This window comes from Acaromyces ingoldii, assembly GCF_003144295.1.
Source record: "Acaromyces ingoldii strain MCA 4198 unplaced genomic scaffold FA10scaffold_7, whole genome shotgun sequence".
In the NCBI taxonomy this organism is placed as follows: Eukaryota; Fungi; Basidiomycota; class Exobasidiomycetes; order Exobasidiales; family Cryptobasidiaceae; genus Acaromyces; species Acaromyces ingoldii.
Window position 1 is genome coordinate 1 of NW_020290253.1, and position 24007 is coordinate 24007.

Here is a 24007-nt window from a genome sequence, read left to right on the forward strand (position 1 = left end):
CCCTAACCCTAACCCTAACCCTAACCCTAACCCTAACCCTAACCCTAACCCTAACCCTAACCCTAACCCTAACCCTAACCCTAACCCTAACCCTACCCCTAACCCTAACCCTAACCCTAACCCTAACCCTACCCCTAACCCTAACCCTAACCCTAACCCTAACCCTAACCCTGCAGTAGCAGCCCCTTGACGATTCTCGCCGGTGATTCTGCAGCAGACCATTCTCCGAACTTTATCGCAGGAGCGTCAGACGGGTCTGCGGTGGAAACGTGCGCATTCGTAGTCATCTTAGCCTTGGGCCCAACCATGTCGTAGCCTGATCTGGTTCCGCAGGACTTCTACTGTGTCAGCGACGAGCGATGAGCCAAAGCACATGGCGAGCCCAGACAAAGATGCCATCGGCGCAATGTTTTGGAGCTGACGACAAAAGGTACGTTTGCGGCGAGAAAAGAAGCCTGAGAAGCCGTCGACAAGGATTGATTCGAGAAAGCAGCAATGTCAATGAAGCGGGCTGTCTCTCCGAAACGAAGCAATGTTTTGTTTGGAAGCAGGGGGTCCACCAAACCCATGGGAGTGCCAAGGCCGACGGGAGTTTGCACCTCCCAAAGGGCAAAGCACGGCCCCTCAGCTGACAACAGCCTGCCTTTGCGACAGCGAAATGCTTCTTCTCCCGTCGTGTGGCTTCCCGTCGTTTGAAGCTTTCCCTTCTTTTATTCCGTTAACTCTTTCCTCGCAGGTCGGGGTCTGAAAGCGTTAGTGCGGCTCTGTTGTTGTATTTGTAATTGTGCTAAAATATGAGCATTCATTCATAGTATAGATACCAAGCCACAATCTTTTTGTTTTTTCTCCGTTCAGCTTTTCTTTGCTTTTCTCTGCCGGGAAGAACTCCCATCCCGCGCCTGCAGCTAGCGGAAAGGCTAGACCGATCCGCACCCCCTTTAGATTATCCATCTGAAATCGAGACGTCAGGGATCTACAATGAAAGAAAACGAACAAGGCTATTTCGATAAATGAAATGGATAGCAGAACCCTTCCCGTCGGTGAATTCTTTTTCTCTCCTATGCTTTGATGGGTGCGTGCGGGAGCGGAAACCTGTCTCGTACCGTACTTAAATGCAGAGCGAAAGCATGAATCGAAGAGCGAATCCCCCAGCATCATCCTCAAAATGCGCGTCGCTCTACCTTCTCTCCTCTTTCTCACCCTCGGCTCTGTCGTGGCAGCCGACGAGACCAAATTCTATACCCAGGAACTCTGCTCGACGAAGCTGGGCAGTAGATCGCAGCGCCATGTTGCCACTGCCACCTATGCAGTCACGGCGACGATTGTGTTGCCGGCGCGAACAAAGGTCGTGCGGTCCACCAGCACCGTCACGCCAGCCACCGTGACTGTGAGCCAGACGTCGACTTCTACGGCAACCTCGTATGTGACGACGCAGGTGTGTTTTCATCTGTCGCTTTTTCTCTTTGCTTCTCTTTTCTAATCATATATTCAAACATCAGACCACAGACACGGCAACAACGACACTCACAGAGACAGAGACGGACACCGTGACCTCGACAGCCACGTCGACGACGACGACGACTACCACGTCCACCAGCACGGTAGCCTCGACGACGACAATCGCGCCCGCAGGCTTCACACCGATCCTCTCTTCATCCAGCTACGTGCCACGCGATATCCAGGACGCCAGCGCCGACAGACTCTTCCCGAGAGGCACGAGAAAGCAGGACAATACCCTCGTCTGCAAGGGGGGCAAGCCCAAGCGGCCGGCTGCGCTGCGATACCCGCAAAAAGTCAACTGCAAAGCGGCGGTGGAAGCGGTGATTGTGCGCACCAAGACCAGAACCGCATCGCCAACGACGATCACGGCAGCAGCCCCGACGACTACCCAGACTGTCAGCGTCACCACAACGGCAACCGACACGAGCACGCTGGCCGATGTCACGGTCACAGAGACCGAGACCGACACGGAGACGAGCACGTCGACTGCGACGACCACTTCCACCGTCACGGCCACGACGACGGTGACCGATGTCGTTCCCTCGGCGACGGAGTATGCCATCTGCGGCGCCGACAACTTTGCCAATTCCGCCAATGGAGCGCAGGCCCTCACCGGGGTGGAGCCCTACGCACAGGTCGACTATTATTCCGACACCACATCGGCAGCCCAGTGCTGCAGCCGATGCCAGGCCGCCACCAGCTGCTCCTACTTTGTCTACATTTCAAACAGCTGCTATCTCGGCAACCCCACCACCTGCCAAGCGGGCGTCAACAACGCCAACTTCTACACTTCAGCGGGCTCTGACCCCGCCGACGGTTTCACCGTTGGCAACGGTGCCTGTGGCGCTATCCACGACTCTGGTAGTTATTGATTTTTTCTCTCTTTCTCTTCCAGCCTCTTGACGTCGCTTGACATGCCACCGTCTCATGAAATCATAAAAAGAAATCACAGCTCATTGTTGTACCTAACATGGAGAAGTTATCTGTTCCGCAGTGGACTTGAGAAAAGGGACTCGTACGAGATAAATACTCCTGATTGGCTTTCTCAACTTATTTCAGAAAGGAAACTTGAGAACTTGCGCTCATCATGCTCAAACCTTGCATGGACGTGACCCCTCCGTTCGAGGCGCGTTAAAATAGACGACAGCCTTTCTATCCATTTATCTTAAGCATTGCTGTCCACCCTGCCCTATTTGCGTGAGAGTGAGCGACGCACCTCTTGGGAAGAGCCGCCAAAGTCCCCGCCGCCGTTACTTGTGAGCTTGAAATTGCGCAGTTGCCCTCATTCGTGATAGATAAACGAACAGCTCATCCAGTCAATGAGGCGTCAATCTTTGGTCTGTGCTGCACCACTTCCGTCTACTCTCTCTTCTCGCCTGATCACCTTGCGTCTACCTCTGCCTTCTATGTATGCAGAATCAGTGCAGAAGTTCTTCTGTTTTCATCGTTTGCGCTCGTCAACAGCAACAACGCGAGCGCAGAAGGACACACAGGCGGGCAAGCAAGCAGACAGAGGACGCCAAGCCAAGGGTGGCGCACGTGGCATTCCGCTCTTGCGAGCGCCGATCTAGAGTCGATCCCATTGCGACTCCTTCGGATGACACTCCAACTGTCTCTCTCTATTGGCAGAACATCGACTCGGAGCCAACATAGCATCTTAGATTCTTATTAGGGTGTATCGTACAGAAACGTCTCCTCAGAGTGTTCGTGATGATGATGATGCCGTCACTCTCAGCCGCAGAAGTCCAACTGGCAGTTGTCGTGGTGAGGGAACTTGTCGCAAGCAAAGCCGTCTTCGGCACGGTAAAAGGTGTTGCAGATCTTGAAGCTGGGCACGCCCTCGCCCGGAGCCGGCCTTGTGCATTTGGGCCCGATCTTCTCGCCTGTGCCCGGAGCTGGGGCGAACTCGTAGCCGTCCTTGGAGTGATAGCGCCAGTTGGCCGCTTGGGACGACATCTCGACCCAGGCGCCGTTGCCGCAGTCGAGCCTGCGGACTTCGCTGCCCTCTGCGTGGCTGTTTCCTGCTGCGTTCCCGTGGCACACCTCGACGTCGTTGTCCCACACCTGCATCGAGATCGAGGTGCCAAGCGCGACCTCAGTGTGGACCTGGGCGTGCATGATAACGCAGGCCTGGATGCCTGCGATCGACGAGAGCATGGCAAAGAGAATGGAGGAGCGCATTCTGATGTATGGCTGGCAGAGTCTTGGAGTGAGCGAAGTTGGTTAGGATGTGTCGAGTCTGCTGGTGGTCGTCAATGAGAAGAGAGAGGCCTGCCGATAGACGGCGTTTTATACCTTTGCCTGGAGCGTCCCTGCAGCCTCCTTTGTCGCGAGGTCACCCTCCATGAGGTCGAGAAAGCTGTCCCTGAGCAATATGGTCGTTGACGTCATCCGCTCGCCCACCTGAACATCCGCATGGGATTGACACAACCGCCAGTCAGCATGTCTTCTTGGCAAATTGCGGTCACATGGTCATGCATCAGGGGCGATTTCGCCGGATGCTCTCTTCCTCTTCGACACAGACTTCATACAAACACCAGCATTATTTTTAGCAACAATCATGTGCTCCTTGAACGATTTCTTGTAATCGCGCGCAGTGAAATTTTTAAAATGTCGGCGAATTACTGTTGAAGTTGGAGTCCACAAGGTCATCTTTTTTTGTCTCTCGGCAGTGCACCGTGATCCAGGACTTCTGCCGTGGGTGATTCAGCCCTGCGCCGGTTCCCAGAAAGCATCGCTGGTTCCTGAAGCACGTTCCTGCGTCGGCGCTGCATCCCAAGACGCCGAGAATCAGGATCGATTGGCGAAAATAGAAATACGGATCAAGTCCGTGTGCCTGAAATATTGGACCATGCGGTTCCTTTTTGCCAAGGTGTGCCTGATAATCTGGAGCACGCGGTTCCCCTTTTTTCACTGTGGGCCGAAAACGTATAAACGTATGAAGGAATCTATCCCATTGAAAGCTAGCGCACCCCGAAATCACAACAGCAGCGAAGTCATGGTTGACGCTCGAGTTCGTCCTCTTCATCGTGGTTGTTATTCCGTGTCATGAGCTAAATGCCAATCTGGGAATATTCAGAAAGACCACGCCATGTGGCCTCAACACGGATGAAAGCGCACGTGGCGGTCGAACAAGGTTTCTTCGAGCTCCACCGTACACACGCTCGGCGACAGCAACAGCGCGAGCGCTGAAGGACACATAGGCAAGCAGGCGGGCCGAGGACGGCCAGGCTTCAGCGTGGCGGACATGGCATTCCGTCCGAGCGACGCGCTCGACGCTGTTGTCACAGGCATGTCAGGCATCGCCCCAATGTGCCCCCTCCACAACGTGTGGAGCGCATCACGGGGATTAGGCTATATCCAGGCGCGCACGGTCGGTCACATGACCTTCCAAAGGGTCTCTGCTGCCGCTAGACGCAGGGCGAGCCCTATCGATCTAGCGGGGGCCCCGTCGCAAAGACAGCTGCATCAATCTAGCCTCCTAACGCCACCACTACCATAATGGCGCCCCAATCGTTTCGCCAGATGGCCGGCATCCCCGCCTCGTCTGTCTCCGCATCGTCGGACAGCACCGCGCTCCTCGTCATCGACGCGCAGACGTCGTACGCGCAGGGCGCTCCCCTCGCCATCTCGGGCGTCGATGCAGCCCAGGCTCAGATCGCCAAGCTGGTTTCGGTCTTTCGCAAGGCGGGCCGAGCGGGACAGATTTTCTGGATCCAGCACTCGGCGGGGGTGGGAGCGCCCGTGTTCGATCCAGAAAGGAGCGAGTTGTTTGACTTCATGGGCGGTGACGACAACCTGCGGCCCAAAGACGGCGAAACGATCATCGTCAAGAAGGCGCCCAGCTGGTGAGTCCGACCGCGCATTTCCCCAGTATCCCTACTGAAGCGAGAAGCGAAACCAGCTTCACCGGCACGGATCTGCACGAGCTTCTGCAAAAGCAGGGAACCAAGCAGCTTGTCCTGACTGGCTACATGGCGCACGGTGAGTCGTCTCTACCTCGCCGTTTGTAAGAAGCTCACCGTCTGGCAGTCTGCGTGACCGGCACCGCGCGCTCGTCGATGGAGCACGGGTACGACACTGTCGTGGTGCGCGACGCAATCGGCGATCGCGACATCCCGTCCTGGAAGGACACTGCGGAAACGGTGCGTGCGGAGACACTCGTCGACACCGTCTGCACGGAGCTGGGCGACTTCTTTGCCACCATCGTCAAAACCGCCGACGTCAAGGCCTAGGAGATTGCCCCTGCCACGTCATCACCGGTCCGTCGGGTTCCGACAGCAAAGTGTTATATTGTGATCATCGGAATATGTCAGAACTTGTCTCTCTTGCCGCTCTTTACTGTCTCCTCGTCGTGGAAAGATCACGTGCGCTGGCGATGAAAGATCATGTAGGCTGGCGCTGAAAGACCACGCAGTCTCGTCTAGCCCATACACGCATTGACAGACAAGTGGACATTGGTGTTTCGAGGCCAGACGCCGCCGCCGAGGCATTCTAGCATTCAAGCACAAGGACGATGAAGAAGTCACGCGTCAACATGGAGAGGCCGTGCACACAAGATGCACGTGGGCGTCTTAATGCATGAGGGCTTCCTTGCATGCTCTTTATGCTTCCCAATGTCATCGGCCAGCGGGAGCTCTGCCCCAAGGAAACAAAAGCGGATCCATCGTGCTTGCGACGTACGTCTCGGAAATGCTCCACAAACACCTTTCTGTGACTGAATCCTCTTCGCCCTGCAGAGCTGTCGTCGCCGCAAGCATCGATGTGACGGGCAAGAGGGCCAAAGATGTGGCAATTGCACCGCTGCGGGGCGTGCTTGCACGTTTAGCGAAAAGACGCAGCGAGCTTCTCGAAAGGAGGTCAACAGGCTCAAAGAGGAGCTTCAGTCGCTGAAGGGCGACAAGAAGAAGTCCAGAAGCGCGGCCCAGCCTGCTGAAGCAGAAGACCGGGCCTTTCTTCAGGACAGCTGCTTCCTCGGCGCTTCCAGTCCCTTTCATCTCCTCTGCACACTTCAGAAGGAGAGCACGCGGGAAGTTCGATCGCAAACCCTCGTGACTTCCGCCGCGCATCCATTGCTGACCGGCGAGAAGCTCCCGGGGGAGCAGCGGCAGAGGTTGGAAGAGGTGGTCGCCCAGGTCTGGCCAGATGCTGCCACTGAAACCGCGCTCCTGGACGCTTTCTTCGCCCAGCCCCACTGGATCTATCCGATGTTCTCGGAGGGTGCCTTTAAGATACAGCTCTCTGACGAGGGAAGCAAAGGAGACTTCGACTTTGTCCGACTTGCCTTTGCTCTCTTTGCTGTGGCGTCTCGGTATACAGAAGTGATCGCCGAATCGGAAGCTCAGCTGATCGGGGCACGGTTTTACGATGCTTGGCAACGATTGGAGACTGGCGGGGCAATCGTTTCTCTCTCCCAGATACAGTCGAGCCTTCTTGCGACAATCTGTGCGTGCTGTGTGAAACAAACGGAAACGCATGCAGCTTACCCCTTCTGAACTCGTCCTGGTCGCAGATCTAATGGGTACGCAGCTGGCCGCCTCTCTCGCTTGGCTTCAGCTGGGCAAGACGGTTCGGATGCTTCAGTCTGTAGGAGCGCACAGAAGGGGACTGGCTGATCCATGGACGAGAGCCTGGTGGATCGCCTACACACTTGATCGCGAGCAAGCCTGCATCTTCGGTCGACCGTTGGCCATCCGAGACGAAGATTGCGATGTCGGCCTCCCCGAGGATGAAGAAGAAAGGTGGGATAGACAGACGCCCTTGAGAGGCTTCATCTCGACGCTGCGGCTTGATGCGATCATAGGGTCAATCCTGCTCTCAGGCGCGCCATCTGGGCGAGCGTCACATGACGAACACCTCGTTCTGGACAGGCTCGAGCAGTGGCGAGCGACGAACCCGCTTCCATACGACTTGCAACAAGCCAAAACCCCACTCTTCATCCAGAGCTCGATGCTCTTTCTCAAGTATCATTACTGCCGGATGCTGCTGGCTCGAAAGGCGTTTCTTCGCGGAGAAGCGTTCCAACCAACGCTGGAGGCGTCTCAAGGCATTGCCAAGATCATCGATGGCCTGCTGCAGAGACAGGTGATGAGTGAGACTTGTCGTGAATGGCACCTTGTCCTCCACAGACTAACCCTTCCCTCGCCACCGTATCTTCCAGCAGCAGGCGGTCATATGGCTCATGCGCGGTGTGCAGAGACTGCGTTGACTCTTGTGCTGATGCACCATCGGGCTCAGTGCACGGACTCTGAGAGTATACTCAAGTGTGCAGATGGCCTCAGTCAGCTTTCAGAGCGGTGCGTTGAACGGTCTCTCCTCCAATCTGTGCCCCCTCTAAGTGTCTACGACCAACAGATGGATTCTTGCAAAACACTTGCATCACCTCCTCGCTGCTCTATTTTCACAACACAACATCACTTCGACTGAAGATGCTGAGATGGCGGCTTCCGACCTAAGCGCCTACCTCGACGAGCTGATCGAGCTTTCTTTCCCCGCCGCAAGCAACGAGCTGGGCTACTATCCAGCTCTGCAGGGGTCTTCCGACAGATACTTTCACGGGGATCCATCAGGACTTTGATAAGGCGTAGACTTCTCGTCGATGGAGCCACGGGGGCGAATGTCTTGCCAGATTCCTTCTCTCCATGTTGTAGTCGTCTGTCGAAGGGCCGCGTGCAATTCTTCATCATACTTGTCATCGCTGTCGTCCTTGTTGAGCATGGACAAGACGGAGGCGTTGCTGTCTCCGAATGCATGTGGAAGGTTGATCAAGAAGAGGGGCAAGATGCAGAGCAGCTCAAGCATGGGTGTGGACACGTAAAAGGAGGCCCGCGTCGAGTACCAGCTGGTGAGGGAGGCGACGCCGTAGTTGCTAGCACATTTAAGGCTTAGCTCGACACCCACAAGCGCCGAGGTCCACATGATCAGGCCGGCTTTGTAAGGCTCACGAATGACGATCGACTTTGGCGACCGTTTGACCAGAGCCAGAATGATCGGCACCAGTACAAAGGGCAAGCTGGCGTAGATGGCAAGATACGTGGAGGAGATCTTGATGACAATGCCGGTGCGCTGCTTGATGACCAGGTTCGTGGTGCTAATGGTAGAGTTGGTCAGCTCTGCGCGTTCGAAGTCGTGCTTCTCATCCTCACAGAATGTTGAAAATGACGGGAACGATGGTCATGATGAGGACGACGATGATGAACAATTGTACCGCTGTCGTTGCTCGCACGAAGACCGTCGACTTCTGCAGCTCTGGACGTCGGCCTTTCACCAAGCGGATCAGCAGCTGCATGTTAGCGGCGACCAGCAAGATCACACCGGCGTTTACGAGAACCGTGGCCGCAATGGCCAGGTTGGTATTGAGCGGATGCACAGCCCACGACGAACGAAGGGCAAGCGCCACTGTCCTCGACATGCACAAGCTGATCAGCATGATCTGCACTCGAAATTTCAGGTGCGACTGTCGGAAGCGGACGATCATGCCAAGGCCAAAGCAAAAGTAGATGACCATGATCACCAACGAGGCCGGAAGATCCGGAACGATCGAGGGCAAGGTGCTTTGAGTGGTCGTCTGCGAGTCGCTGGCCGGCATCGTTCTGTTTGTCGCAAAAGTGGGACCGAGGGTAGTACACACGCTCGGTCTCTCATTCACTGCGATTTATACCTTGAAGCTTATGGTGCTATTTACGGCACATCGTGAGAAGGCTGCTTCGTCGGAGTTGTAGCGCCTGCGCGGCTGCGAAGCTCCGTCCACGTGGCTTGAAGCTCGCGCGCTAAAGCGACATTGGCAAGCGCGAGCCCCGTCTCAGAGGGCCACATCAGGACCGTGACCAGCAAGAGAGCGCTCAACTGTGGCACGGCCTCTCGCCTGAGGTCACCCTGTTTCTTGGCAGGCAGTCTAAAGGGCTTTGTCTGTTGCTCGTGCGGGTAATTTACTTTCTCCTCAGGACGTGCTTCTATTGCTACAAGAGGACAGACAAATGAAGTTGGGAGCCCTCTTGATACCTTCTCGCATGTTCATGACTGGGACAGCATGTCCACAGGATCGTCGAGCATAGACAGAAGCTACATCACTTCACTTTTCGTCCCCATCGTGGCCTCCTCAGAGCCTCCCTTCGGCAAGCAGCTCGCGCGTGCGCTTCAGCGTCGAGAGCAGGGCGGACTTGTAGCCCTTGTCGCCGTCGAAGAACGCCTGCTCAGCCTGCTCCTCGGGCCCGCCGGGCTGTTTCCCGCGCAGGCCAGTGTAGCAGTAGAAACGCAGCTGCAGCTCGCCGGTCTCGTCCTCGAACAGCTCGTTGATGATGGCGCCTTCGCGTGGGCCGGTTGCCTGGAAGAAGGTGACCTTGCGCTCGCTCTCCAGGACGATGATCTCGCGAAGAGCGGCGTTGGCGATCGTGGCGTCGCGGACAAAGTGCGTCTCGGTCTCCTCCACCACATCGCAGCGGGTGCAGAGGCCTTCGGGCAGGAACAAGCGGGCGTCGCGGGCCTTGAGTACGAGTCCTTGCCATGCTTGAGCCCGGGTGAGCTTGGCGGAGCCCTCTGGGTTCACGGGAACGGTGGCTGTAGAGTAGATCATCTTTGTTGGGTTGGCAAGCGAGGAAGATCGAGGGTGGATGGAAGGCAGTGAAAAATGAATCTGGAGGCGATCAGTAGGGTTGGCACCGCTTATATAACTGATTTAGAGCGTTGTTCGCAGCTGTCAAAGGCCCTTCCGAGTTGGATTTCTCTCCGCGGCGGCCGGCGTTAAGTAATTTCCTCTAAGCCGAGTCTTTCCTCTTGAATTCACAGAGGTTCAAGCGCGATTCGATCAAGTCGCCAAGGGAAAGCCCATTGACAGAGTGGGTGGCTGATGCCATGTCCAGCAGCTCGACACCGTGGAGGATCGCAGCCTGAACGGCGGTCGTCTAGTCAGTCCATAAAGCTACGGCCGTAGTGCCGCGACGGCCAGTGCGCCGCGTAATCTGTAAATGCCCTCCGAGCTGCAATGTCAACGATATTCTCAACATTCTTAGTGTATTTCGCATGCTCGGATGAAAACAACTATGAGTACAAGCCGCAGCTAGAAGACTTTTGACTATGTCGTGACAGGAAGCCATCCTCAATGGTCGCCACTGCCCTGCCAGAGGAGCGACAGGAGCCATTGGACATCCTCCTCGTAGTCCACGCTTTCCCCGGGGATCTCCAGTTGCTCAAACAGGCTGTCCTGTCTTGGTGTTGGTGCAACAGCACGCCCATAGAGCTTCTCGAGGGCCTCCAGCGCGGGCAGCTCGACCGGATTGCGTTTCCCCGTGACATCGATGTCGTGCCGGAGATGGCCCATTGCCTCGTCGGCCTCGGCGCGCATGCGACCGAGGTCGAGATCGCGTGCAATCGTCGAGTCGGCCGGCTTCTCGAGCAAGACGGCCACGAGGACCAGCACGGCCTGAAAGAGCACGGTGCGCGCAAGGATCAGCCTGCGCCAGGGCAGGCCGGAGCGCTCCATCCTCCGTCTCACATCGACCAGCCCGAGGGCCGAGGAGGTGCACGTCTTCAGCAGAACGCTCTTGCCCGGTTTTAGCGCCGTTGTGAGCCCAGGGAGACCGCTGCGGAGGATGACGCTATGGATGCACCACTCCAGGAACAGGCGGCGGTCGTCGTCGAGATTGGGCATCGGACCGTCTGGCAGCAGGGTGAGGAGGCGATCCAACCTCGGCCGGTCAAAAGGCTCTCCCGGCGCTCTCTCGGCGATCTGGCGAGTGAACTGGGCCGAGGCGAGAAGCCCGCTCTCATGCGACGACCCGTGCGTGGTCTGCCTGGCTCTTGCTCGCAAACGGTCGCCTCGTTCGCCCGGCTCCTGGAGCAGAAAGACGTCCTCGTCGCCGATCCCCGGCCACGGAGGCTTGGTCTGCATCCGATGCACTTTTGCACCGACCGAGGGCGTCGCAAAGAAGCAGTCGACGTGGGAGTTCAGGATGCAGTCGGCCGTGACAAGGTTGCACCACACCCGCCGGCCCAGCTCGCGCAGGGCTAGGTCCTGCTCTTCGAAGCGCGGCACCCACACGCTTGCCCAGCCACGCATCACTTCGAGCCAGTGCTCGCTGTCCTTTTTGTCCTGCTCTTCGGTGTGACTGACGTTTGCACGTTCTTCCTCCTTGTCGAGATCATCCAGCAGACTGCCGAGCCTATCGATGCCCATGGAATGCCCGAGTCGGATCGCGGTGAGGTTCCAGACGGTGCAGTGGCTAAACAACATACGCTCGAACCAGTAGAGGCGCATGAGGGCGATGGTCTGCAGGGTCCACAGACTCGGCTGCTGCAGGTAGTCGGACTGCTGGAGCATGCTCATGGCGGCGTCATGGAGCGATGCTTGGCTCAAGACAACCTCTTCGGGGGTGTCGCACTCCACAAGCTGCCTGGCGATCACTTCAGAGACGGGCATGTGGTGAAGCACAAGTACGAGCAAAGACAGGCCCATGGCGATGAGCACGCGCTGGCGGGGCGGCGAGATGGAGGACGCGCCCGGTGCTGTGCGGCCGCGTCTGTCGCCGTCCTCGTCGACCTCCAAGACGGCTCGCAGCGGCTTGCTGAGGATGGAGGTGATGACATCGACAAAGAGGCCCATGTGATGGCGCAGCAGGACGGTGTTGAACAAGGCCACCGTTGGCTCGACACGATCGATGTAGAACTCCATCGCCTCGAAGATCTTGTCCGGCTGGGGACACATCTCGGCCACGGCATACACCTGCGAGGCCAGGCCGGGATCGCTGCTGGATGGCAAGGTGGACGCTTGCTTGTCGGCTGGTGACGTGTTAGACTTGCCTTGTGAAGGCTCTCCGCCACCATCGCTCACCTGCGCCTCTCGTTGTCCTCCGCATCACATGGGCGTTTCCGAAGGCGTCGAACGCGTTCACTCTGATCGGCCTGCGTGGCAAAGAAGGAGGAGCGTGATCTCCACCGGTCGTGAAAGGGATGCGCTCGCCGCCCTCGAGCCTTGCGCGCTTCTTCTGATGGCCCTCCGTGCGAGCAATGACCTTGGCCTTGTACGTGCAAGTTGCTCCCAAGCCTCGCGACAGACAGCTGAGGCAGGCCGGTCTCACTGCATCGCACTTGATCTTGCGCGTCCGGCACTCATCGCAAGCATGCTTGCGGGCGTGCTTGGCCGCCTCGCCTTGGACCTGCACGCTTTCGGACATTGGACCCTTTCCGCACCGCGGCGAGTGATTTCATGGAGAGAGAGTTTGACAGATCCGAGCTGGTGAACAGAAACATGCGCACCTGCGCTGCACGCATGAGTGTAATCAAATGACCTACTTTGTATTCCAGGCACCTTATCTCCTTGTGACACGTGGACGTCCAGCCTCGACAGGGAGAGCTACCGGTAGCGCACGCCACAAAGTTCGGTCCTACGTCTCTAAAATCCGACGCCGCGGCGAGATGAAGAACCCATCGCTAGGTCCGCTTTTTGAAGCGCTCAACGGTGGCCATGTATGTGTCGATCAATCTGATGTAGTGTTCCTCCCCGCGGATTACTCCTTGAGCGCACTTGTCAGGCATGAGCATGAGCGACGCCGTTTTCTTCCACGCTGTGACGAGCAAACACATAAATACTGCGGTTATGAATGGGACGGCTTCCTCCTCATTGCCCATCCAAATACCTCCAAGTTCCCAGCTGAGCAGCCACCCTCCTACTTATAAGCACTCAGAAGGTCCGCCAGATGTCTCGCAAGTTGGTCACCGTTTTCGGCGCCACGGGCAACCAAGGCGGCAGCGTGGCAAGCCTCCTGCTGAGGGATGGCGCCCTCAGGGCCAAGTACGCGGTGCGAGTCGTCACCAGGGACAGCAGCAAGCCGGCCGCCAAGGAGCTCGAGAAGCTGGGTGCCGAGCTGGCTCAAGCAGATCTGAAAGATGTTGCTTCGGTGAGCGCTGCGATCAAGGGGTCGTATGCCGTTTTCGGTGTCACAAATTACTGGGAGTCCATGTCGAGCGACAAGGAAGTGCAGCAGGGCAAGAACATCGTAGACGCCTCGGTCAAGGAGGGTGTCAAACACCTCGTGTGGTCGAGTCTGCCTAACGCCACGCTCGTCTCCGGCGGTCAGCTGGTCCACGTACAGCACTTCGATGGCAAAGCGGCTGTGCAGGCCTATGCTGAGGAAAGCAAAAAGAATGCCAAGGACCTGTGGACGACATACTTCATGCCGGCCTACTTTCTCTCCAATCTCAAGACGTCAATCGTTCCAGGCCAGCAGGGCGTCCCGACCTGGAATGCGCCCTTCGATGCCGAGAGGACCAATGTGCCAGTGATCGACATCAACGCCGACACGGGCAAGTTCGTCGCCGGGATCCTCGAGGCGGGCCAGGAGGCCGATGGCGTGCAGGTGCAGGGTGTAAGCCAGTGGGCCAGCCCATCGGAGATCGTCCAGACGTTCAACGATGCGATTGGGAAGCAAGTGGCATTCAATCAGATCCCGCTGGACATCTTCAAGTCCTTCCTGCCCCCCGCAGTGGCAGATGAGCTGGGCGAGAACATGGTGCTGATCGGCGACTACGACTATTACGGCAAGGGCACGCGAGAAAAGCAGGCCCAGAGCGACCGGTTCCTGTATCGTGGAGCTGGTCCGACCGTGACCCTGGCCCAGTTTATCATTCAGAATGGCCCCTGGAGCTTCTGATCGAACGTCTTCTGTATGGCAGAGTACATAGAGCAGCCCGGTCTGAATAGAATCTTCGTCTGAGCGCCTTCCTTCCGAACTCGTCGCTCTGACAACAACCAGACTGCCAGCTTCTAAAGCCGCACGCGAGCTCCAACCAAATCACGAAGAAGCAGAAGTTCTTTCAGAATCGACGAGCTAGCTCCGGTACATGAGTATCAAGCCTGTTCAGAATCCAAGAAAAGGACTGTGTTTGCATATGAAGGGTGCGGGGAGCTGGAGACGAAAGACCAGCTGACCTTACCAAGACAATGAGGCCTGAGGGCGGGCAAAGTCGCCCGAATAAGGCTTACCTCTCTCGCTGGACAGGTCGCCCGTAGGCTATGAAGAATAACCCACGCGATGATAGTGAAAGAAAGATATGCAAGGCTGCAGTATCAATGAGCCGCCCGATAGCTTGCGCCGAGCATGCGGCGTCGAAAGCTGCGTCCCCGCGGCGCCAGAAAAAGGAACCAGAGAGGAATAGAGCCAAAGGCCGCCTTAAGTCCGGCCGAGACAGGAATACATTACTGTACAAGGTCGAGAGGAGAGGGAGCTACAGTCCGATGCATGCGCATCGAACGCCCTGTCGCGACGGCGCACGAATCCGAGCTGTGTGACGTCTGGTTGTGGCTTCCCAAATCGCGCCGAATCCGGCCGTAAGAAGCGTGCCTGGTTCCTGTCTCCGGGGGAAATCAATTCCGCGGCGAGTGGCGCGCGTCAGATTAGGATCCTTTTTGGCAACGGCAGACGGGAAGATTGCGTCGGTGGTCACTTTTGGAAGATGGGCTTGCTATATATAAAGATAGCCATAGCTGGCGCTGGAGACTGCATTCCAGCAAGAGTCAGTATCTCACCTTGACAAGCACACAACACAATGAGCTCGGCCACCTCAGCCCAAGCTTGGCAGTACACCAGCCCCAGCGGGGGCGTGGAGCGCAACCTCAAGCAGGTCACCGTTGCATCGCCCACGCCCAAACCCAATCAGCACCTGGTCGAGGTGCTGGCCGCATCGCTCAACCCAGCCGACTACAAGCCCGTCGAGACGCCTGTTGTTGGCCGATTTCTCGTGCCAAACCCTGCCACGCCGGGCGCCGACTTTGCGGGCCGAATCGTGATCCCAAGCGCCAGCTCCGACTTCAAGCCGGGTCAAATGGTGTTCGGAAACGCAGGTACCTCGCCATTTGCAGGCGGTGCCCTGTCGCAGCTGGCATTGGTGGAAGAAGACCACCTCGCCCTCTTGCCCAACGGCATTAGCCCGGTGGAGGGCGCATCCGTCCCCGTGGCGGGGCTTACTGCGCTGCAGTCGCTCGAGCCCTACGTCAAGAGCGGCAATCGCGTGTTCATCAATGGAGGATCCGGTGGCACAGGGGTGTTTGCTATTCAGATCGCCAAGGCACTCGGCTGTCACGTTACCACGACTTGCTCGACCGCCAACGTAGAGTTCTGCAAAAGCCTAGGCGCCGATGTGGTGATCGACTATCGCAAAGCGGATGTCCTTGACGCGTTGAGCAGGTATCGCTTCGACCATGTCGTCGACAACATCGGCAACGATCTGGCATACTACTTTCAAGCTCACAGATACACGACGCCTGAGGCCGTGTACGTGCTTGTCGCAAAGAATCCTTCGCTCGGCTTTGTGCTCAACATGATCCGATCATCGCTTCCTGCATTACTTGGCGGCGGTCAAAGGACCTTGGTCAACATGATGTCCACGTCGAGTCAACGAGAGCTGGACACGATGGCTGCCTGGATGAAGGAGGGCAAGGTGAAAGCGATCATCGACTCGACATACACCTTCGACCAGGTCCCCACTGCCCTCACGAAACTTAAGCTTGGCCGAGCTCGCGGAAAGATTGTCATCAGAGTGAATGATGCAGCCACCGAGTGATCCTTGTCCCTTACCTTGGTTCAGCTCTGCATGTTGCACTCTCATAGAGGTCTTTATCGCTGTGGATGCCCATATCAATAACAAATACAGTTCTCTGAAGCAGTGGCAACCACGCTTTTTCTTTCTACATCTCCAATAGACCCAACTTTTTCGACCGAGAGAGCAGCGCCCGTGGAGTGACACTTGTGAAGCCCAGCGGTTCTACCGTCGCTGCGGAGAAGCAAATGTGCAGGCTACAGGTTGATCTTGGACCCTCGCGTACAGCGCGTCAATGAAATGACTCTTCAAGCAGTGCCTTTATGAATTCGCAGATAGACAAACAACGGACCTGGCATTGGAGAAAGTGCATAGGAGACCTCGTATCCAGTAAAACAGGCAATGAGAACGCTATATCTTGCCTTTGCCATTGATGAAGCTGCGAAACAACGTGAGCATGCCTCGTCTCGCTGGAAAGATCACATGACCCTGGCACTCACGAGACTCTCCAATCGCCCTGCGTGGGCTCTTGGGAGAGCTTCCAGACCATGTCGGCATGTCCTGGGCCTGTGATTTTGCCGTAGGCTGGCGCTCCGTCTGCAAGACGTTCGTCTATGTAATAGAACCTGGACCGAGACCATCAGTCGTACAGACAAAGGCATCAGGAATCGCAGTGCAGCACGCACTTATAGCCCTCGGCTCCGAACGTCTGCGAAGCTGCATCAATGAAATGAGCTGCAGCGTGCTTGCCGACGGCCCCGGTCAAGAGCCCAGGAGGTGTCTTTGGGAACGCCTTGGGGTCGTCGAGACCATTGCCTGTGTATATAAAGGCCTTGGGGACCGACGCAGGCAGGCCTTTGAAGTCACCTGTGGGCTTAGAGTAGTCAGCAATCATGCTTCTCACGACGGTTGGTGACACCCACGGACAGCCTCGCGAGCTAGCGCGAATAAGGACAGCGCATTGATCTCTTGATCTCTTCTCAGGTCATCCACAGACACCTGGAAGTCAAAGAACTTGTCGGTGCTTGAATTGGCCGCGGCTGCACCATCTGATCAGTAGAGACGAATTGCAAGGCCACGTTTGCCTCACCATTGTAGAAGACAACGCTGATCGGCGTGGAAAAGTCTTTTTTGATCTCGTTCCACACTCTGACCGCATCTTCTGCCCATCCGAGATCTGCGCTGTATCGACGCAGCGAACCTTTGAACTTCTCAGCCTCTTCGTCGAGGCTCTTTGCGCCCGATCGGGATACCACCGCGACTTGATAGCCTTCGCGGAGGAATTGGAGTGCCACGGACTTGCCGACTCGTTGGCCTGCACCGAAGATGGCTGCTAGCTTGGTCATTGCGAAGAAGATGAAGTCAGCTTTGGGTCTGGAGTGGTCAGCTCGGCATGCCGTCTATATACGCGAGCTAGGCTGGATGACCGATCGCTCGACAGTCTTTACGAATACGCGCCCATTTCAACTCAGCGTGTCAACGGCCGTAAGGATGGATCACGCTTGCTGGAAAATGCGCTAGCAAGGGACTCAGTCAAATAACGCCATAGTAAGCTCTCGCCTTTCGTCCGCCTTGCGTCTTCCTCGGCACCAACATCGAGGTACCGAAGGATGCGGAGCGTCTCGATCACTATAGCATGTCATCGTTTTGATTAAGCAAAACTCATTACTCATCACTCTGATCAGTGAAGTCGAGATTCTTTAGATCATCTTTTACGCTCGGCCCCGAGAATGTCTTTGGCGAAGAGCAACGCCGCTGACAGCCTTTCCACTCTTTCACGGCAAATGAGTGAGGCCAGCGACCTCAAAGTTGGCGTACGGCCGTTGCAAGAACCGTACTGTGATGTTGAGGATCTTGCTTTTGTCCAGTGTGCAGAGGTCATCCACTGCCGTGACTCCGCACCGTAATCTTACTGGTCACAATGCGCAGCACCATGGATCAAGGAGACTAAGCTCAGCAGTCATCAGAGGATCCACCAAGAGGTCAGTCACAGAAGCGTTGTGCTCTATGCACCCTCTACACCAGTCCAGCAGTGTGTCTACCACCAGATCTCCGGTCAGTGCCTATACTTCGGGCCGGCCGAGTGGTTCACCCTCTAGCACTCCAAGAAGGTCTCCTGCGCTGTCAACCGCTACGTCAATGAAATCCGTTGTGTCTCTGGCTTCCTTGACCACGTCCTGCAGAAGAAGAAGCTCCTTGTCGGCGGCAAGCTCAGCTATGCCGATGCGGCATCTGTGACGGGGTATGCCATCATCTTTCTTTTCGCTGACTGATTTACCGTCGAGAAGGAGTTCGCTTGCCCTGTGCCTGGCTAGAATGTAGCAAAGCCCGTCCAGCTATTGCAAAAAGCCTGCAAGACCGGGAAGCGGCTATGAAGGTTCATCGTGTCGGGATTCAGGAGCGCTTGTCTGGCCAGATCCACTACATCGCCTACCTTGACCCGCCCGAACCATCAAACAAACTTGGTACCCTACCTCGCTGAGCTGCACTACACGAGACAAACTGCGGAACCCGCTCGCTTTTGCCTTTTCACAAATGGCCCTGTCGCTGCGCAGGCCTCACTTACCTTAGTGGACAAGGACCCGGACAAATGGAATGGGCCGAGCGCGCCACAGCCGCTGACCTTTTTTTTTTGAACCGGTGAATTTGCGAAAAAGGAAAAGTGGCCGGCTCCTGGAGCCCCGCTCCTTCTCCACGTCCGTTTCTTATTTTCCGGCCCGACCCCGGACTGCAGCATGACCCTCAAATATGAAGAGCCTCTAGTGAAAGACTAGAAGGACCTCTCTCTTTTCGACCCATCACCAAGCATGGCTGCGCTCCCACAAGCTGTTCCTTTTGGTATCTGCACCCGCTCGCTCGGCCGCTCGGGCGGCGGGCACTACATCCCTGACATTCTCGACGAATGCGCCAGGAATGGACTGTGGACGATCGAGGTCGCCTATGAAAGCCTCGAGGTGGGTCATTGGCACGCAAAAGCCTGTGGAGATCTCCAGCTGACTGTGTGCACCAGGGCTATGCCAAGACACTCTCTGGTTTCGACGATGTCCAGGACGCCATTCGCGAAGCAGCTCGTCTGACAAGTCTGCGGGCCCGTGCTCTGGGTCTAGCTCTTACCGTCCTCGACGCCTTCGAAGGGTACGAGGGACTGATCGATCGCAAAGAGCACGCCGAGAAGGTCGAGTCATTCAAATTCTGGGTCGAGCTTTGCGGCATCATGGGCATCGAGTACATTCAGATTCCGGCCACGTTCCACCCTGCAGATATCGCCTCTGGAGATGAGAAGCTCATCATCGACGACTTGAGAGTGGTGGCAGATATTGGACTCTCTGTGACTCCTCCCGTCAAGGTCAGTCGAGTCTGAAATTGTGCAGACGAACGCTGGACTGCTGACCCGAGCTCGTGCCAGATCGCATACGAGCCGCTTGGATGGAGTACGTACGTCAAGACGTGGGAGTACGCCCTCGAGCTTATCCACAAAGCGGACAGAGCCAACCTCGGACTCTGTCTGGATACCTTTCATATCGCGTCTCTCCTCTCGCACAGCCCAGAAACCGCCAACGGCCTCCGAGAGGGTGGCAATGCCGCTCTCAAGGCGTCCCTCGATGTGGGTAAGAGCTTCTTTGGTGAGCAAGAGCATGCGGCTAACATGATGCAACTGCAGCGCCTTCGCAAAGTGGATCCAAAGGACATTTTCATCTACCAGCTGTCGGACGGCACCTTTTTTGACCCCCCTATCCCGCACTCAAAGCACACCGAGCCAAAGCTCGATCCCCTCTTTGCTTGGAGCATGCACGGTCGGCCTTTCCCCGGCGAGGGCTACTTTCCTGTCGTTGAGATCTCGGACGCCGTCTTCGCAACGGGGTTCAGGGGACCGACCGTCCACGAGACCTTTGAAGACGATGGCTTTGACCCGAGACAGACCCTTCTGGCTGAGCGCGCCAACCGCGCCGTCGGTTCGTGGGTTCGCTTGAGCAAGGACCTCGGTCTCGCACCATTCCACCCTCCGACGCGCAAGGGTCAGAATAAGCTCGGAACGTGCACCGTCAACATTGGTTCCTTTGAGCACTTTACGCTCGAGGACAAGCTGTACGCGTGCGCCTCGGCCGGCCACCAGGCAATCGACCTCTACGAAGACGACTTTCTGCATTACATGTCGCTCGTCCCGGGTGCCAACAAGCAGAACCTATGGGAGCCCAACCCAATCCACCTCGCTGCAGCGAAGAAGATCGGAGACTTGTGCGCGTCTCTGGGAATGGAGATCATCTGCTTCCAGCCGCTCATCGACGTCGAGGGCCTTACGAAGCAGGCAGACCGCGATGCTGCTGTCCAGCGCGTCAAAAACTACTTTCCGTACATGCGTGCCCTCCGTACCGACGTCACGTACATCACCACCAACCGCTCGTACGACTTTGACAGCCACACCGAAGACATGAAGGTCATCGCAGCCGATCTGGCCCACTTTGCCGACTTGGCCGCCGAGTACTCGCGGGCCGATGGAGGGCCAATGCTCAAGATTGGGTACGAGCACCTCTCGTGGGGATCACACATCAACACATTCGACAAGGCGTGGGAAGCCATCGCACTCGCCAACCGGCCCAACCTCGGATTCGTCTTTGACACCTTCAACTTCCTCGCTGTCGAGTATGCGAATCCCTACAACCCAGCTGGACACGGCCGCATCCACGACACGCCTGAAGAGTCGCTCAAGGTCGTCCACGAGCGCCTCGCCAAGCTTGTCAAGACGATTCCGGGGGAGAAAATCTATGTCGTCCAGGTCGCAGACGCTAAACTTGTTGAGCCCTCGTCGCTCAAGCCGCCGACAGCGGCGACCGAACGGTGGACACCCGATCACGAACCCCCTCACCGTCAGTGGTCCACTTCTCACCGCCTTTTCCCAAACGAAGGGGCGCTCGGAGGATACATGCCGGTCTCAGACTGCCTCGCAGCTGTTCTGGCAACGGGGTACAAGGGCGCCTTTACACTCGAGATCTTCAACGACTCGATTCATGTCAACGAGCCCTTCGTCGTGCCGACGCACGCCAAGCGCTCGTTTGCCGGCGTCGAGGCCTGCGTGGCCGATGCAAAGTGTGAGCTCCTTGCCGATAACCGTTCGTCCGCCCTTGCTGATCATTACTCCTACGTGCTTCCTGCAGTGGTCAAGCCGTTCTGGTAAAAGAGGAAAGTACTGCCCGATTTTAAACACAAGCGAGGTGACCCATGTAGAAGAGGCAGATTGGTCAGACTGGCCTATTCTATCAGACTGGGCAAAAGCATATCGATCTATTGGGAGCAGCTTGAGGTGAGAAGAGGTATGGCCAAGGTACAGTAGATTTCATTGAGGAGCTCGAGCTCAGACTTCTCGAAGACACTCCGAAAAAGTAGTCTACCTCAAGCGACAATGTATCCAGCATCCATGTTGAAGTCGGTTCCGTTGCAGTAGTCTGAGGCGTCTGAGGCGAAAAAGAGTACAGCGGAGCCGACCTCGTCGACACGTCCGAAGCGGGGCCAGGGCGTTTGCGAGCGGTAGTTGACGCACTTGCTTGGGTCCGCACTGCAGACCCGGGGCGTGGTCAGCGTCGCTGTAGGTGAGAGTTCAAGACGGCAAACTTAACTTACAGTTCCTGGGCATTAAGTGCGGTGGCGATGATTCCTGGCGAGACTGTGATGCTCTTGATTCCTTGACGCCCGTAGTCGACGGCAAGGGCCTTGTTGAGCGACACGAGAGCACCTTTGGTGGTGCAGTACGGCGCCTTGTCAGGCGCACCGTGGTGAGCTGCGTTGGAGGCAATGGTGATCACCGTGCCGCGAGTGCTTCCCGGACGCGCCTCTTGTGCGAGCATAGTGGGCATCACGGCTTTGACGCCAAGGAAGACGGCGGTCAGGTTTACGTCCATGATCCGGTTCCACTGTGCAAGGCTGTGTAGAACGCATCAGCAGTCAGCGCTGACCTCGACAGACGAGCAGCAAGAGACGCACGTGCACTCGTGGAGTGGTCCCACTTTCCCAAGAATACCGGCATTGTTGACGAGACTGTGGCAGGAATGGTCAGCATGAGACCGAGCGAGCGAGTCAGTCCGTGCGCTGCTCACATGTCGATGCGACCGTTGAGCTGGAGCGCAGCCGCAACCACCTTTTCCCATGTCTCCTCCTTTGCAGCGTCGCCCTGGACAAAGGCAGACTGGACCTTGTAGATGTCACGGACGAGGTCAATCGTCTGAGGCTGATCCTCCTCGAAGCCCTGCATAGACAAGAATGAGCAAAGAGCTAAGCTTCTCTGAGCAGGTTGGGCCTTACCTTTGGCTGGTGGGGGTTTAAATCGACTCCCACGACTGCAGAGAAGAAAAAATGAGCGGCTGAGAGTGAGAAGCTTGGAAAGAGGCTACTGACTATTCACTCCAGCCTCGGCGAGGGCAATGGCAATCGCACGGCCGTTCCCGCTCGAGGAGCCAGTGATGATGGCGGTGCGTCCAGTAAGGTCGTATGGGGCAGGCATTGTGCAGATGGAGAGAGTGGCAGACTGTGGTGGGGAAAGAAGACCCAGAAGATTGATCCCCGCGGGCATTTATCGTTGCGGATCGGTCCGGGGTACTTGCCGACCATTGCGCCTGATGAGGTGAGGCTGCACGTATCCCCGTATTCTCGTGAGCCAAGTCCGGGCCCGGCCGCTCTAATTATATTCGCCGTGTCCGACTTCATACTCCGGCCGTGCCACCGAGGGACTACAGTAGTGACTTGCTATTTATACCTCGAGCCCTCGCTGTGTCCGCTTCTTCTTTTCTCGTCCCATCAACAAGTTCACAGCCGAGTCTCACCCCACAGTCAAGTCTCAGCCAGCCTACTGCAAAGATGACCTTCACCGTTCTCATCACTGTCTGGCGCAAGCCTGGAATGTCGATGGAGGCATTCTACGACCACTACGAAAACGTGCACATGCCCTTGATCCGCGAGCTGGCCGGCGACAAGATTCCCATCAGCCACAACCGCCTCTATGTGGAGCGCACTGGTACGGAGCTCAAGGAGCGCATGGTGCAGCCCTCGGAGTGCGGCGATGGCATCGACTACGACGCTGTGGCGGAGCTCAACTTTGAGGACGAGGCCCACAACCTCGCCTACTGGAAGGTCCTCTACGCCCCAGAGGCACAGGGAAGGCTGACCGAGGACGAGTACAAGTTCATGGACCGGTCCAAGCTGCGCATCGTGTCGATGTACAAGAAAGAACTGATGATTCGCAAGTGAGTCGAAGCTGCGAGGAGACCGGCCTCTTGACTCACGTGATCTCTTCTCCCTGCAGTGACTTCCACGCCGGCAAGGACAGCGTCGAAAAGTACTCATTCCTGCCCCACGGAAAGTTCGCATGAACGGGTGCGCTCCCGAGTCTGCAGTTGGCATATTCTTCCTTCTCAGTGCCACATTCACCTCAATGTACAAATCACCATACTTTTTCACCTGCACCTGACGACTTGCACGTCCACACTTGACTTGAAAATAACCCTAAGAGCATCGCATCCATACAAGCCTTTCTTGCTTTGAAACGGCAATTTTCGCGACCATAGACGAGGCGGCCACTGCTAGTGTCCTTAAGGTTCTGAAAGCAGCTACACACCGCAGAAGGCAAGGGAGATGGCAAAGTGGTCTGACCAAGATGTCCACGAAATGAGCCGTGTGGAGAGATGAACAAGCGGACGGAGCAAATGAGGTGGATAGGATTCGTGGGGGACACGGAGAATAGAATACCTCTCCGTGTCGTTGGTGCGGGGACGATGGTATTCTCCGTTTTTGCATCAAAAAGCCTAGACTCCCCAAAGCCACCACAGGAAAATCTTAGATCCGCTCATCTCACACCTGCCTCGTGAACGACTCTGGATCTGCTCAAATTGACCGGTCCTGCGCCTTGCTAGAGTGGGCTTCATCGACCCCCCGATGCGATTTCGGCCGGTTCTTCAAGGTGCTTGTGGCTGAAGGGTCGTCACTCCGACGT

At 56.7% G+C, this 24007-nt stretch overlaps 14 protein-coding genes across 14 annotated transcripts; 8 read left to right on the forward strand and 6 right to left on the reverse strand.

The window, feature by feature from the left end:
* Nucleotides 1-1069: 1069 nt before the first annotated feature.
* On the forward strand, nucleotides 1070-2551 carry FA10DRAFT_269272 (hypothetical protein). The gene is made up of 2 exons (XM_025522687.1): nucleotides 1070-1435; nucleotides 1500-2551. The coding sequence occupies exons 1-2, from the start codon at nucleotides 1166-1168 to the stop codon at nucleotides 2370-2372; spliced, it is 1143 nt and encodes a 380-aa protein (XP_025374473.1). The 5' UTR covers nucleotides 1070-1165; the 3' UTR covers nucleotides 2373-2551.
* A 680-nt stretch (nucleotides 2552-3231) lies between these two features.
* On the reverse strand, nucleotides 3232-3891 carry FA10DRAFT_288725 (hypothetical protein; the record flags this gene model as incomplete). The annotated part of the gene is made up of 2 exons (XM_025524231.1): nucleotides 3232-3693; nucleotides 3796-3891. 2 exons carry the CDS (start codon nucleotides 3889-3891, stop codon nucleotides 3232-3234), a joined length of 558 nt encoding a protein of 185 aa, XP_025374474.1.
* An 874-nt stretch (nucleotides 3892-4765) lies between these two features.
* On the forward strand, nucleotides 4766-5897 carry FA10DRAFT_182294 (putative isochorismatase family hydrolase). Its single transcript, XM_025518310.1, has 3 exons — nucleotides 4766-5348; nucleotides 5405-5484; nucleotides 5533-5897. Exons 1-3 carry the CDS (start codon nucleotides 5002-5004, stop codon nucleotides 5733-5735), a joined length of 630 nt encoding a protein of 209 aa, XP_025374475.1. The 5' UTR covers nucleotides 4766-5001; the 3' UTR covers nucleotides 5736-5897.
* FA10DRAFT_182307 (hypothetical protein) lies at nucleotides 5884-7880 on the forward strand. Its single transcript, XM_025518311.1, has 4 exons — nucleotides 5884-6179; nucleotides 6240-6945; nucleotides 7013-7584; nucleotides 7661-7880. Exons 1-4 carry the CDS (start codon nucleotides 6060-6062, stop codon nucleotides 7706-7708), a joined length of 1446 nt encoding a protein of 481 aa, XP_025374476.1. The 5' UTR covers nucleotides 5884-6059; the 3' UTR covers nucleotides 7709-7880.
* Nucleotides 7881-7989: 109 nt separating this feature from the next.
* FA10DRAFT_182310 (hypothetical protein) lies at nucleotides 7990-9167 on the reverse strand. Its single transcript, XM_025518312.1, has 2 exons — nucleotides 8646-9167; nucleotides 7990-8590 (listed from the first exon to the last, which is right to left on the reverse strand). The coding sequence occupies exons 1-2, from the start codon at nucleotides 9086-9088 to the stop codon at nucleotides 8053-8055; spliced, it is 981 nt and encodes a 326-aa protein (XP_025374477.1). The 5' UTR covers nucleotides 9089-9167; the 3' UTR covers nucleotides 7990-8052.
* A 241-nt stretch (nucleotides 9168-9408) lies between these two features.
* Nucleotides 9409-10203, reverse strand: FA10DRAFT_269274 (DUF1857-domain-containing protein). The gene has a single exon (XM_025522688.1). The coding sequence runs from the start codon at nucleotides 10070-10072 to the stop codon at nucleotides 9599-9601; it is 474 nt and encodes a 157-aa protein (XP_025374478.1). The 5' UTR covers nucleotides 10073-10203; the 3' UTR covers nucleotides 9409-9598.
* A 391-nt stretch (nucleotides 10204-10594) lies between these two features.
* FA10DRAFT_288729 (hypothetical protein) lies at nucleotides 10595-12668 on the reverse strand (the record flags this gene model as incomplete). Its single annotated transcript, XM_025524232.1, has 2 exons — nucleotides 10595-12273; nucleotides 12326-12668. The coding sequence occupies 2 exons, from the start codon at nucleotides 12666-12668 to the stop codon at nucleotides 10595-10597; spliced, it is 2022 nt and encodes a 673-aa protein (XP_025374479.1).
* A 522-nt stretch (nucleotides 12669-13190) lies between these two features.
* On the forward strand, nucleotides 13191-14338 carry FA10DRAFT_276303 (NAD(P)-binding protein; the record flags this gene model as incomplete). The annotated part of the gene is made up of 2 exons (XM_025523310.1): nucleotides 13191-14088; nucleotides 14247-14338. 2 exons carry the CDS (start codon nucleotides 13191-13193, stop codon nucleotides 14336-14338), a joined length of 990 nt encoding a protein of 329 aa, XP_025374480.1.
* A 671-nt stretch (nucleotides 14339-15009) lies between these two features.
* On the forward strand, nucleotides 15010-16053 carry FA10DRAFT_281521 (putative zinc-type alcohol dehydrogenase-like protein C16A3.02c; the record flags this gene model as incomplete). The annotated part of the gene is made up of 1 exon (XM_025523700.1): nucleotides 15010-16053. Exon 1 carries the CDS (start codon nucleotides 15040-15042, stop codon nucleotides 16051-16053), a length of 1014 nt encoding a protein of 337 aa, XP_025374481.1. The 5' UTR covers nucleotides 15010-15039.
* Nucleotides 16054-16332: 279 nt separating this feature from the next.
* Nucleotides 16333-17464, reverse strand: FA10DRAFT_269276 (putative short-chain dehydrogenases/reductase). Its single transcript, XM_025522689.1, has 5 exons — nucleotides 17120-17464; nucleotides 16953-17069; nucleotides 16716-16896; nucleotides 16530-16655; nucleotides 16333-16468 (listed from the first exon to the last, which is right to left on the reverse strand). The coding sequence occupies exons 1-5, from the start codon at nucleotides 17373-17375 to the stop codon at nucleotides 16441-16443; spliced, it is 708 nt and encodes a 235-aa protein (XP_025374482.1). The 5' UTR covers nucleotides 17376-17464; the 3' UTR covers nucleotides 16333-16440.
* Nucleotides 17465-17759: 295 nt separating this feature from the next.
* FA10DRAFT_281523 (hypothetical protein) lies at nucleotides 17760-18480 on the forward strand (the record flags this gene model as incomplete). The annotated part of the gene is made up of 4 exons (XM_025523701.1): nucleotides 17760-17817; nucleotides 17959-18011; nucleotides 18055-18084; nucleotides 18129-18480. 4 exons carry the CDS (start codon nucleotides 17760-17762, stop codon nucleotides 18300-18302), a joined length of 315 nt encoding a protein of 104 aa, XP_025374483.1. The 3' UTR covers nucleotides 18303-18480.
* A 1647-nt stretch (nucleotides 18481-20127) lies between these two features.
* On the forward strand, nucleotides 20128-21294 carry FA10DRAFT_245053 (xylose isomerase-like protein). The gene is made up of 2 exons (XM_025519367.1): nucleotides 20128-21116; nucleotides 21183-21294. The coding sequence occupies exons 1-2, from the start codon at nucleotides 20180-20182 to the stop codon at nucleotides 21200-21202; spliced, it is 957 nt and encodes a 318-aa protein (XP_025374484.1). The 5' UTR covers nucleotides 20128-20179; the 3' UTR covers nucleotides 21203-21294.
* Nucleotides 21295-21417: 123 nt separating this feature from the next.
* Nucleotides 21418-22762, reverse strand: FA10DRAFT_304091 (NAD(P)-binding protein; the record flags this gene model as incomplete). The annotated part of the gene is made up of 6 exons (XM_025525312.1): nucleotides 22417-22762; nucleotides 22324-22358; nucleotides 22119-22267; nucleotides 22006-22059; nucleotides 21646-21945; nucleotides 21418-21580 (listed from the first exon to the last, which is right to left on the reverse strand). Exons 1-6 carry the CDS (start codon nucleotides 22589-22591, stop codon nucleotides 21418-21420), a joined length of 876 nt encoding a protein of 291 aa, XP_025374485.1. The 5' UTR covers nucleotides 22592-22762.
* Nucleotides 22763-22840: 78 nt separating this feature from the next.
* Nucleotides 22841-23387, forward strand: FA10DRAFT_255716 (hypothetical protein; the record flags this gene model as incomplete). The annotated part of the gene is made up of 2 exons (XM_025519781.1): nucleotides 22841-23261; nucleotides 23321-23387. Exons 1-2 carry the CDS (start codon nucleotides 22876-22878, stop codon nucleotides 23385-23387), a joined length of 453 nt encoding a protein of 150 aa, XP_025374486.1. The 5' UTR covers nucleotides 22841-22875.
* Between the last annotated feature and the right edge of the window lie 620 nt (nucleotides 23388-24007).

Excerpts from the sequence above, each read along its gene's own strand:
- FA10DRAFT_182310 (XM_025518312.1), bottom strand. The coding sequence starts at position 9,088 with ATGCCGGCCAGCGACTCGCAGACGACCACTCAAAGCACCTTGCCCTCG. Across the intron at positions 8,591-8,645 it reads CCCGTCATTTTCAACATTCT|CACCACGAACCTGGTCATCA; the intron begins GTGAGGATGAGA and ends CTCTACCATTAG.
- FA10DRAFT_269276 (XM_025522689.1), bottom strand. The coding sequence starts at position 17,375 with ATGACCAAGCTAGCAGCCATCTTCGGTGCAGGCCAACGAGTCGGCAAG. Across the intron at positions 17,070-17,119 it reads CAGCGTTGTCTTCTACAATG|CCGCGGCCAATTCAAGCACC; the intron begins GTGAGGCAAACG and ends CAGATGGTGCAG. Across the intron at positions 16,897-16,952 it reads GCTAGCTCGCGAGGCTGTCC|GTGACTTCAAAGGCCTGCCT; the intron begins GTGGGTGTCACC and ends CTAAGCCCACAG.
- FA10DRAFT_182294 (XM_025518310.1), top strand. The coding sequence starts at position 5,002 with ATGGCGCCCCAATCGTTTCGCCAGATGGCCGGCATCCCCGCCTCGTCT. Across the intron at positions 5,349-5,404 it reads GTCAAGAAGGCGCCCAGCTG|CTTCACCGGCACGGATCTGC; the intron begins GTGAGTCCGACC and ends AAGCGAAACCAG. Across the intron at positions 5,485-5,532 it reads GACTGGCTACATGGCGCACG|TCTGCGTGACCGGCACCGCG; the intron begins GTGAGTCGTCTC and ends ACCGTCTGGCAG.
- FA10DRAFT_182307 (XM_025518311.1), top strand. The coding sequence starts at position 6,060 with ATGCACGTGGGCGTCTTAATGCATGAGGGCTTCCTTGCATGCTCTTTA. Across the intron at positions 6,180-6,239 it reads GGATCCATCGTGCTTGCGAC|AGCTGTCGTCGCCGCAAGCA; the intron begins GTACGTCTCGGA and ends TTCGCCCTGCAG. Across the intron at positions 7,585-7,660 it reads ATGGCCTGCTGCAGAGACAG|CAGCAGGCGGTCATATGGCT; the intron begins GTGATGAGTGAG and ends CGTATCTTCCAG.
- FA10DRAFT_269274 (XM_025522688.1), bottom strand. The coding sequence starts at position 10,072 with ATGATCTACTCTACAGCCACCGTTCCCGTGAACCCAGAGGGCTCCGCC.
- FA10DRAFT_269272 (XM_025522687.1), top strand. The coding sequence starts at position 1,166 with ATGCGCGTCGCTCTACCTTCTCTCCTCTTTCTCACCCTCGGCTCTGTC. Across the intron at positions 1,436-1,499 it reads CCTCGTATGTGACGACGCAG|ACCACAGACACGGCAACAAC; the intron begins GTGTGTTTTCAT and ends TTCAAACATCAG.
- FA10DRAFT_245053 (XM_025519367.1), top strand. The coding sequence starts at position 20,180 with ATGTCGCTCGTCCCGGGTGCCAACAAGCAGAACCTATGGGAGCCCAAC. Across the intron at positions 21,117-21,182 it reads CTGCGTGGCCGATGCAAAGT|TGGTCAAGCCGTTCTGGTAA; the intron begins GTGAGCTCCTTG and ends TGCTTCCTGCAG.